The sequence below is a fragment of the Colossoma macropomum genome, unplaced genomic scaffold (assembly GCF_904425465.1).
Source record: "Colossoma macropomum unplaced genomic scaffold, Colossoma_macropomum, whole genome shotgun sequence".
Classification (NCBI taxonomy): Eukaryota; Metazoa; Chordata; class Actinopteri; order Characiformes; family Serrasalmidae; genus Colossoma; species Colossoma macropomum.
Window position 1 is genome coordinate 24,905,952 of NW_023494802.1, and position 12,242 is coordinate 24,918,193.

Consider the following 12,242-nt stretch of genomic DNA (forward strand, 5'->3'; position numbering starts at 1 on the left):
AGGACCCTTTGAATACAGGACCTTGGCAACATAGGACACTGGAAACATAGGACCCTGGGAATATAAGATCCTGGGAACAGAAGACCCTAGTAATATAGGACCCTTAGAATATATGCCCCTTTAAATATAGGACCTTGGAAATTAGGAACTTGGGAATATAAGGCACAAGGAATATAGGACCCTTGTAATATAAGACCTTTGAAACATTTTCCAAAATCACAAAGAGGGAACACAGGGTCCTGGAAACACAACAACGACTTCACCCACAAAAAACTTGTGCAGGACATTAGATTCTGCTGGCCACGTAATGGGACCAGTTTAGTGCTGATAATTAAAAAATATTTCTTTGCTAATTAAATAGAAGAATCTCAACCATCTTTAAGACCGTATACCTGCTCTACCCGCTCAGATTCCCGCACTAGAAATCTGTTAGGAATGTTACACATGATTTAACAGGAACATGGTCTGTTATGTCATCATACTATGTTGATGTTACATAAGTTAGACATTCAAATCTGAACCATATTAACTTATTAATCATATTAACCATATTAACCATGCAATCTCTCATCACTCCTCAGATCAGACATTTGTCATGAGTAAGCTCAGAACATTCTGTATTAAACTCTTCACTGTAAAAAGCTTGTAGTGGAAAGATTTTTTTGCATTTATTATAGACTCAGTTAAGAAGTCCAACCTTTGCTTGAGCTCAGGGGGATGTCAAGTTCTTTAGCTTTCTTCATAGCACTTCCTTCTTTGCCAGAGGTCAGCAACCCAAATGTTAAGAATAGCCATTTTGTCCTTTCAGCAAAAATTAAACCAGTTGGGAGCCATTTTATGTCCATATTACCATCTTGGCTGCAAATATATCTTAGTATGTGTTAACGTACTCATATAGACTAAAAAATAAAATATAAATGAAAATGCAGACTTACTTTGCTCTGCATTAAGCTTTAGCTCAATTATAGCTGCTTTTCTTGCATCTCTGACAGGAAACTTTTCCTCAAAAGTAGAACAGTTTCTTGTAAAATGTCTCTTAATTTTTTACTTTTTTGCAAGGCTGAAGTCAGCTTCTCATTGACCAGCTTATTGTGCCTGAGGCACCAGAATGTAACTTCTGCACCATTTAAGGTAGAACAGGAAGAAGCTGGTGAATGAGAAGCTGACTTCAGTTTCACAACTTTTTAGTGTTTGACAGTTTTTCATTGTAGAGTAAACATATCAGGAAACCAGCTGGAGTGCTTATAAAGGCAAATAAGTCCATTCCTCCTTTCTCTTTTCGTTAGCTATTAGCTAGGCAAGATTGTCTATGTTGCTATGGTGACCAGCAGTCTGCACTCTGATCTTCAGGGTTAAAGGGTGAATTAGCAGTTCTAAATGAACTCCAGCCTTTAAGACAGTTTATTGTTAAAACTGTTAGAATGATTAGCAGAGGATTATTTTATTTTTACCTAAAAATTCTGCTGCAGAGCCGCAACAGGGCAGTAGAAGAGCAACATGTTGCCAACCCCTGAAATAGGCCTTATAAACTGATTGGCTAGTGGTGTGACTTGTTTTGGCAATAAAAAAGGAGAAATACCAAACAGAAACAAAAGCATAAAAAAACCAAAGTGAAATCTAGGTAAAATAGATTATTAGGAGGAATAATTTATAAAAGGCAAAACTAAAACCAGCAGATTAAAAAATACATTAAGAGTGGACTTGACAAAAGCCACGGCAGCCTCAAACTGAATTAAAAGCAGGATTAAAAAGGTTGATTTAAACATATCAGTGGTGGGGTATGACCAGAGGTGGGTAGCGTAGTCTAAATCAATACTCAGGTAAGAGTACTGAAACTTAGGTAAAATAATGACACAAGTAAAAGTACGAAAAGGTCAAAAAACTAGTGAAGAACTGAGCAACTTACAGAACTGCAGTGGAACTTTTTAGTTCCTGGATGAAACACAACTTCCTCATGATAGTGATAGTGACTGAAGTTACCCTCACTGGATCTAAACCAACCCTCAGTAAAAACTTGTAAATAACCTGATGATTGTGTCAGTGACAGGTTCAGTGTGTTTACACTTACAAACCTGATAACTGCAGTAAATCAGATTGTGTCAGTAACTGGCTCAGTGTGTTTTCATGCTCTTGGGTAATCACATAGTGGTTAAGAGATAACTCTATCTAATCAGATACCTGACAACTGGACCATTCTGACCACGGCACAAAAATAAAATTTTTAATAAAATTTGTGACTTTGGCATTGCACTATGAAGGTCATTCGGGGTCGTCTTTATGATGTAATACCCTCCCCCTCTTTCGTAAAGGCATGTCAAAATAGAAGTCCTTCGTTTTTGTGCTGCCTAACATTTGAGGAAGTAAGAACTTGTAGAAAAAAACTTTTGCAGTGAGTTCAGCACTTTTAAAGTTGCCTTATTTTGTGACATTGTGACAAGTTTTCAAACATAAAATCACACCAAAGTATTTTATTTAGAAATTTGTATAACTTATTTAGGAAAATAAAAGACTTGCACACAATAAAATGCATGCCATGTCAATGACCTAAATAAAGAGAATTACAGTAGTCCGGCCAAGAAGAGATAAACGCATAGATAACTGTTTCCAGATCCTTCTGAGATAAAAGATCGAAGATCTTAGATCTAAGCTGATAAATAGTGCCCTGCACAACACTACTGACTTGTTTGGTAAAATTCAAAGACAGGTCCAAAACCACACCAAGATTTTTAACTACAGTGTCCAAATTACATGCAATGACTTTTACATTATCATTTCTTTAGCTTGAGATGTTTTTTAGCAAACAGTTTCCCCATAAGATAACCCAGCTGAACTGTGACCTACTGCAAAGGCATCTGCAGATTTCTACTGAGGATTATGTTCATGTCCCATCAAACCTGTTATTCTTGAGATTTCCTGGCATGCGCAGTAATGCTGAATGAAGGCCGGCCTTCTAGGAGCTCTGATTTCGATTTGTAAGTTGTGTGCATGCCTAAAGTGATAGTTTGGCCAAAAATCAAATTAACACAGTTAGTCCCCTTATCCCAAATACAGCCAGTCAGCCAAGACATTTCTGATATTTTCCTCTTTTGCACTGGAGCTACGAGGCTAATATAGCTAACAAGTAATGGAAGCTTAAACCCCACCAATTAGCGTGCTGATAACTTTGTGCCTGAATCATCAAACCCCACCCTTGCCTTAAACCATGTGAAGTTATTAAGTAATTTCTGATAGACGTGCTAATGTGCTTATTCTGACTGAACTTCCCAGAAAGCACACCATCATCCTCATTCTTACCTGCAATCTTACAACTTCAAGTATCTTTAAACCTGAAATTTACAACTGCAAATATGGTTTACTATACAAGTAAAAGGTGGGGGAAACCTGATTCCTTTGACATTATTTTTATAAATACACACAGTACAACCCCAGTGACAGGAGGGGCACTGCCCCAGTGCCAGTTTACTACCTTTACTTCTGAGAGTGTATAGCACCAGTCAGGAACTTCATATAGCACCAGTCAAATTTTTCACATAGTACCAATCAGGAGTCTCTCATAGAACCAGCTGAGAGGCTCACATATGACCTCATATGATCTCACATAGTACCTATAGTCACAAACATCATAAGAGCCTCGCATAGAACCAGTCTAAAGTCTCACATAGTACCAGTTAAGAGCCTTGCATAGAACCAGTCAAAAGTCTCACACAATACCAGTTAAGAGCCTCACATAGAACCAGTGAAAAGTCTCACATAGTACCAGTTAAGAGCCTCGCATAGAACCAGTCAAAAGTTCCACAGAGTACCAGTTAAGAGCCTCACATAGAACCAGTCAAATATCTCACATAGAACCTGTCAAAAGTCCCACATAGTACCAGTTAATAGTTTTACATAGAACCAGTTTAAGATCTCACATAGTACCAGTTTAGAGCCTCGCACAGAACCAGTCAAAAATCTCACATAGTACCATCTAAGAGCCTTGCCTAGAACCAGTCAAAAGTCCCACATAGCACCAGTAAAGAGCCTAGCATAGAACCAGTCAAAAGTCCACACAGAGAACCAGTCAAAAGTCTAACACACTACCAGTTAAGAGCCTCATATAGAACCAGCTACAAGCTTCACATAGTCAAAAGTCTCTAATAGAGCCAGTTAAGAGGCTCAAGTAGAACCAAAGTCCCACATAGTACCACTTAAGAGCTTCATGTAGAACCAGTCAAAAGTATCACATAGTACAAGTTAAGAGCCTCACATTGAACCAGTCAAAAGTCTCACATGGTACCAGTTAAGAGCCTCACATAGAACCTGTCAAAAGTCTCACACAATACCAGTTAAGAGCCTCGCATAGAACCTGTCAGAAGTATCACACAATACCAGTTAAGAGCCTCACATAGAACCTGTCAAAAGTATCACACAATACCAGTTAAGAGCCTCACATAGAACCAGTCAAAAGTCCCACATAGTACCAGTTAGAACCAAAGTCTCACATGGTAACAGGTAAAGATCTCACATAGAATCAATCGAATGTCTCACATAGTACCAGTGAAGAGCTTTACAAAGTACCATTCATAAACCCCATACGATCTCAGAAATAAAAGGATTGTACCATAATCCACTGAAATGATCATTTTTTGAGTTGTACTGATTCCACTCATCCCGTCTCGTCTCCAGGCTTTTTATTTTATTGTTCAAAACATGCTTTATTACATTACAAATAAGTAACTCTGCCCTGGAAAAAATCATTCAGTATTATATTAAAAATATGAAAAACAGTCAAAATAGAGACAAATGCTTGAGTACATTTGACTGGAATTGTTTGAGGCCTGCAACCAGCAGCAATTGGTTTCCTCTTTCTCAGAATTCCTGTGTGACCTGCTGTCTCCCTGGAATGCTGAGTTTCAGACTCCTTAAACAGGCCGAGCCAGTTCCAGTGCCAGCCTGTGTCTTGTTTTCTCGTCTTTCTTTCTGTGCTCCTTTTTGTGCGAGCGTGTGTTTGCAGAAAGAGAGAGACAAAACATGAGCCAGCCGAGCGGAATTCTGGAGCAGGAGCTGAGCTGTGCTATATGTCTTCAGCTTTACAATGATCCGGTGTCCTTGCCTTGTGGACACAGCTACTGCTTGGCCTGTGTTCAGACCAGCCAGAAATCAGACCTACCCGGGGATCAACCGCGCTGCCCAGAGTGCAGACAGGAGTACAATGGCTTGGAGAGTTTGCTCAGAAACTTCAAACTATGTGGAATAGTGGAGGGTTACCGCATGGCCATGTCTGCCGGTGGCTTTAAAATGGGCAAATCAGTGGTGCCATGTGACCAGTGCTTGGACGGAACAGAACCTGCTGTGAAGACCTGCCTTCACTGTGAGACCTCTCTGTGTCAAGGTCATTTAAAAAAGCACCAAGAACGCCACAGGTCCAAAAGTCACGCACTTGTAGAGCCACTGCCTGACCAGGACCAGAGGAAATGTCCCGAACACAGACGAGAGCTCGAGTTTCTGTGCTTGGAGGACCGCAGTTTTCTCTGCAACGAGTGTGTAATTGAAGGAAAGCACCGAGACCATGAGGTCCAGATGTTTGAAGCTGCTAAGAGTGACCTGAAGCGAGTGTTGGAAGGGCTAGAGAAGGCCACGTATGACCGGCTCCAGATGACCGAAGCTCTGCTCAGGAGGTCTCAGGACAGCGTGAGAAACCCAGAGACGAGTGTAGATATGCTAGCAGCCAAGGCTACAGCACTGCTGGACAGCATGGCAGCACAAATCACTGCTTACAAGGTGAGTGGAAGCTGGGTTATCACAAGCAATAACAAAAGCTTTGTGTCATTTAATATTAATTATTTCCCATTCATAGCTCACTGAAACAAACTGAAAACATTCAAAACTTTCATTCCACACCACACATGACTGATCAGACAAAACATGCCTGGTCTGCAAAGTTTGCTTCTTTAGTTTTAGCTTTGGAGCTGTGAGCCCTGCTAGAAAAAACATATGGAAAAAATTATATATAGACATGTATTTTTATGTATTTAAAATGATTGCCATATGAACTAAATATATTTCAAAATGCATTTATTTTAAAATGTGTGGGTAGACATTACACATACAAATGTACCATACAAATAAATGTATATAAATGTGTTTATCAAATCTATTTGAAAATGTATGAAAATAGCCAAAATCCTGTCAAATGCATTTTACTGTTTGATACCTTTTGAAATGAATTTGTATTCCAGTATTTTCATTTTAAATGTTAGCAAATGAACATGTAACATGACAAAAATGAGTGTTGTAGGTATTGATACTCTGTGAAAATGCAGTTATGATTTGATATCTTGTTTATTTAAATACACTGTGTGTGAGTGTCATACTGCATATGTACATGGTTAATGTAAAGTACAATGCAGATACAGAAGTCAGTACTGTTTAGTTACATCTGTAACCTTTATTAAAACTACATACAATTGGAAAAAAATAGTAACAAACAATTGAATTCTATCATTTTTTGGCCATTTTCATACAATGCAAAAAGATTTGAAAATTACATTTCCATATGGGAAACCAGCTTGGCTTGTCACCACCAAAACCAGCATATGTTGTGTTTTGGAAGCTGGTATTTTGGTCAACTAGCATAACTATGCTAGGATGACCATCTAAATTAGCACTAGACCAGCTTAGACCAGCATGAAATGCATACTGGTCTGTGCTGTTTTTTTTCAGCAGGGAGGCTAATGTAGCTAACAAATACATCAGTGATTAGCATTTTGCATGCCTCATATGATGCACAGCTAAACCCAGCTTGATAGTCTTTTCTGGTGAAGAACACAGATAGAGGTGAGGTTTACTCAGCAAAGTGAAATGTGCATGTAGAAGCTAAGCTAAAATTGTTAAAGTGGGCAACAAATTACAAAACTATGAAAAAATTAGGTTTAAAGGTGCCTGCTAGTGTTTTAGCTTTGCTACCATATCTTAGTCCATGTTTATAGATAAGTGAGTTATACAGTGTCAGAAACCACATAATCAAGTCTATCAGCAATACTGAACAACTCCACATGCTTTGAGGCAAGTGGTTATTTAGGCCATGCTTTGCATTTAGCACCATGCTAACTAGCAGGAATAAGGCTGTAGACTGGTGCTAAAACAGAAGGCAAACTTCAGATAGCAAACATGCCCTGGCTGATCGACTGAGTAGTATGTGTTCATTACTACATTTTGGTAAAATAAACTTGCTATGGTTTGTGAAGTGAGTATGGAGTGTTTTGATAAGGGTAGGTTATATGGCAAAAATATAACATCACAATTTTGGAAGGCATATTTAATATATAAGATCCAAGATAGCAAGCGTATGTCGGTCCACTAGCTCGATAAGGTCGGCACCCTGGGGGCCATCAGCTTACCGTCATTGGGCCAACAGTGACCTGCTATCCTTTTGCTATATGGGATAATAAACAATATTTAATTTTTCAGTGTTGATATGCTAGAACAGACCAAAAATGTAGTGCCACGTTTAAAAAATACATGAATAATTTTTGTTGGATGTTTCAAATACTGCATTGCACTAAATCTAAATATGAATCAAATAATTTTAATATTGTCACATTTGCTAACTTTGCTAACAGTCTGTGTTGTAACATACAGGAGCGTATGAGAATACTTATAGAAGATGAAGTACGTGAGTGCAATAAAGCCTGGCAGGCGAGTGTGACCGCCCTGAGGGAATACCAGCACCAGCTTAGCGATGCCCAGCGCTCCGCCAGCGAGTTACTCTCCTCCTCCCCTGCCGACTTTCTCTTCCTGCAGCTCTACATTAACCTGGAGTCGCGGCTACGTCAGGCAGCTAATGTGACCATCCCGAGCCTTCCAGCGCCTCAACCTACCGACACCAAGCGGCTTCGGGCCGGCCTTAGCACAGACACCTTCAGATCAGAGCTGACCCAAGAACTCCAGAACCTCCATAGCTTGATGAATCCGCTGGACCTTAGCTTCAATCCTGCTACGCTACATAACAGCCTTATTCTGTCCATGGATTTACTGACTGTGAAGTACTGGAGTGGGGCAAAACCCAACCTTAGCAATGGAGACCAGATCGAACGCTTCACCGCCGCAGTGCAGGTCATGTGTTCCCAGGGGTTTGCGCAAGGCGTCCACGTGTGGACAGTGGAGCTAGGTCCACACTGCATGTGGTCAGTTGGGCTTTGTTATGCTAGCATCCCCCGCAAAGGTGACCACAGCAAGCTTGGGCACAACACCCTCTCCTGGAGGCTGCAGTGGAAAAACAAGAAGTTGACGGCATGCCATGATTCCATCAGCACCACCGTGGGCGATGGGTCTGCAGTGCCACCCAAAAGGCTGGAGGTGGCGCTAGATTATGACGGAGGCTCACTAGCTTTCTATAGCGTTACAGCTAAAGGGAGGAAGCTTCATCTACACACGTTTAGAGCTGCGTTCAAGGAGACGGTGTATCCCGCATTCGGGCTGCACTCGACCACCGGCGAGTCTTGGATCACGCTGGTGAATGCGGCCATATAACCTGTACATAGGAAAGAAGTTTAAATGGGAGAGTTTGATTAAAAATGCTAATGTTTCTTAATCACTAATAATCAATGAAAATTAATATCTTAAGAAATCTGCACATGTAGAGATATATACAAATAATGTTCTGCAAGTCATCCACCTGTCTGTGTACTCCCACCCTTTTATTTTCATCATGATACCAAACAAATAGGTCGACTCGTGTTGTGAAGATGGTATTATGCAAATAACCTCATGCTAATTTGTAGCTCCAAGCTTCCATTCATTGTTAGACATATTATCCTGCTTGGATGAGGTATTAACTGAATAATTTCATGTTTGTGTTGATATTCTAAGCGAAATCTTTGCGTGTAAACATAGCTAATGCTAGTGTAAACACTAAACATAAACAACAGCAACAGAAGAGTTTTGCATTCTGATTTACCTTTTACTGTGTTTGGTTTTATATGTTTGGTTGTACTTTTATTCCCTTGGTTACATTATATTTTGGTTTTACTTGTCTGACTCAAGCATTTGACCAATCAATAAAAAAAACATCAGTCTGTGGTTGGTTATTCTGCATGTCAGTCAAATGGCCCATTCCTGTCAATGTAGGCAGTTCTTGGCAACATTAAATGCTGAAATGCACCAGGTTCTCCAACAAATCTGGCTTATGTGATGTCTCTATCTGGGAATTTGTACATTTTGTCATTAAACAAGTTGTAATGGGCTACAAGGGACAATTTGCAAATGTACAGATAGCTTATAGATGCATCATAAAGACTGTTTACTAAGAGCTTAAAATAATTTGTGTTTTTAGAAGATGCAATTTAAGGCTGTGACTATCTCAACCTATGTTTCCGTCCAAAGGATTCTTTGCAAAAAATGTAACACATCAGAAGGTTTGCTGCTGCTGCAGGCTTCGGAAACAGATATGGTCTTTATGGGATATGGGATAATGGCCTTTACCTTTAGCAGAAAAAAAAGCTTACTGAAACCTTAAACGTCACAAAAACCAAAAAATACACTGGAAACCTTTTTTGAGAAAAATACTGCATTTGTGCAAAAAAACCCAAAACCTGACAAACCCGACATTTTTGAGGGATGGACCTGCTTTGAGGAGGAGGGGAGACCATTTTTAAAAGGAATGTTGTCACTTTTTCGGCTCTTACAGAGAGATACCAGCAAAAAAGACTACAGCTTTCTAAGTAGAAAGAGTTCCACTGAATAAAATAATCAGAATTGCCCTTATTCAGTAAAGAGTGCAGATTTGACCTCTTTTAATGATGTATGAACTGCTCTGCATCTGATTTATGAAACTTTTGTATGATGTGGAAATGAGCAGAGCAGCTTCAGTGCGTGAAAACAAGCACCAGCCCACCAGCACCTCATTTACATATCATTTACATGAAGCACGCTCTAATTTACATAGACGTTTCCAATAAAACAACAGCACTCAGTGCCTCATGAGCCAATGGCTGTGCTGGTAGGTGGAGTTTGAGGTTAAGTGCACTTAGTTGTGAGTGCACTGCTCCTCCTACTGAGCAAAATTTCTAGTCTTAAAATTATGACCACTGGAAAGAATAAAATGTGAAATAAACAAAATGTCTTAGTGTTTTTAGTGTGATGGTAGAATAATGTGATTTAGTGTAAAATATCATAGTTTAAATGCTGTATTATTGCACTTGCTGTGTTTTTGATGTATATTTGGTGGGCGGAGTCAGTAATATAAAACAGAACTGCACTGTAAAATGTCTTTAAATGGAACGTGTAATAGTTGCAGTGTTTGTTTATATCAATGTGCATGTAAAATTACCATGGCCACTTTTTTACTGCACAGATTGTTAATATTATAGGTATTACGTATTTGTATACTTATTAGTTGTATTATACGTTATATTAATGATAGTTTTGTTTAGTTAATCGCAAATCAAGCTTTTTTATCCTACAGATCAAACTGACGAATGACATAATTGTGGGAGAAATTAGCTATCAGATTTGAACATATACAACTTTGATGAACAAGGATTTTTGTTAAGAGGAAGCCGAATTGTGACAAACATGAAATTAAAGATGGAAACATGTCAAATACAAATTTCTTTCTCATATGGAAAAAATATATTTCAAGTGTGTTTATCAAATATATTTCTGCAATGTATAAAATGGCCAACAATGTTTTTGTTAAATATATTTTAAAATGCATTTATTTGTGTTTGTTATTATATGTGTTCAGTTGTGTGTAGTTGTAATAAAGGTTATAGATGTAACTAAATGGCACTGACTTCTATGATCTGCATTGTACTTTACATTAACCATGTACATATGCAGTAAGACACTCACATGCAATGTATTTCACATAAACAAGATATCAAATCATAACTACATTTTCACAGAGTATCAATACCTACAACACTCGGTTTTGTCATGTTAAAGGTTATTATGCTAATGTTTAAAATGAAGATGCTGGAATACAAATTCATTTCAAAGTATTCTGGCTATTTTCATACATTTTCAAATGGATTTGATAAACACATTTACATACATTTATTTTTGTATGGTACATTTCTATGTGCAATATTTCCCCATACATTTTAAAATAAATGCATTTTAAATTAAATTTGGTTAATATGGCAATATATTCTGAAATATTGTTTGGAGTGCTTTTCAGTAGAGACTGCAATGTATTTGAAATGTATTTCAAATACATAAAAATACATGTCAACACATATTCCATGAGTTAATCAATAAACCTAAACTAAATGTGATTTTTCAGGATGTTATGTCATTGTGTAAAGCATTTTTGTCACTAAAATTTACTTTACTTTTTTTGCATTTTGCACAGAAAGTGGATGGAACCATAGCTACTGATGGAATGTAGTTCTTGTGAGCTTTATGTAACAGATTAACTGCTCCAGTAATTAAAAGGCCACACCTGTTCATCTGTGTAAGTGTTTAAATTGTGTTGCGCTTGTTTTGTTAGGCTGGAATGTCATGTTTCAACTCTATAACATACTTCTTTACAGTGATGAAGCAAGTGTTGCAGCCTTTTCCTAACAAACCTTCTTTCTCTTGCTGTTTTTTTGCTTGTGCCTCAGCTGTAGTTGGTTGAAGCATCTCTTCCTTCTTTGTCTGGGTCATTAGGAACAAGGCTTCACACCTAATTTAACAAATCTAGTTTCTCTCCACCCTTCACACCTGCAAATGAATGCATGTTCTTCATAATCTTAACCATTCTAAGTGTTCATTGCTTGAATGCTTAAAATTCTTATTTTTAGTTCCTAAGACAAATGTAAAGAGTGACGCTGATGCGTGTGTATGGATTTATTTCCAAAAAAAACAAACATTTTAATTGTTAATTAAATGTACCCAGAGCTAATACAGTGGTTCAGTAAATATTAACTATTTGAGGTGGAACAATAACGGCTGATTATGCTGTTTAATCTGCTCTTTGTTTAGTAAAGTGATTTCTGAATGCTGTCGCTGTATTTAAGAACTTACCAACTGAAAATGTGTAGATGTTCTATTTATTTTAAGTATATATTTTCATAACTAAATGCTTAAATATGAATATAATTAGTACATTAGGGATGTTTTATTATTACTATCATAATTATTGTTAACACTTTCTGATCCAAATTGCTCTGAGCAGTCCAATAATAAAAGAAGCCTTGTGCATCTTTTACGCAGTGATAGGAAACACAGTCACTCACATTCCTCTGTGGTCTGAGGGCATTTTCTCGATTTGTTCA

General features: G+C 38.1%; 1 protein-coding gene across 1 annotated transcript; it reads left to right on the plus strand.

Moving 5' to 3' along the window:
• The first annotated feature begins 4,957 nt into the window (after nucleotides 1-4,957).
• Nucleotides 4,958-8,524, plus strand: LOC118822551 (E3 ubiquitin/ISG15 ligase TRIM25-like). Its single transcript, XM_036591671.1, has 2 exons — nucleotides 4,958-5,760; nucleotides 7,621-8,524. The coding sequence occupies exons 1-2, from the start codon at nucleotides 5,011-5,013 to the stop codon at nucleotides 8,509-8,511; spliced, it is 1,641 nt and encodes a 546-aa protein (XP_036447564.1). The 5' UTR covers nucleotides 4,958-5,010; the 3' UTR covers nucleotides 8,512-8,524.
• Nucleotides 8,525-12,242: the final 3,718 nt, after the last annotated feature.

Coding starts and splice junctions, on each gene's coding strand:
- LOC118822551 (XM_036591671.1), top strand. CDS start 5,011: ATGAGCCAGCCGAGCGGAATTCTGGAGCAGGAGCTGAGCTGTGCTATA. Junction 5,761..7,620: donor CACAAATCACTGCTTACAAG/GTGAGTGGAAGC, acceptor TGTAACATACAG/GAGCGTATGAGAATACTTAT.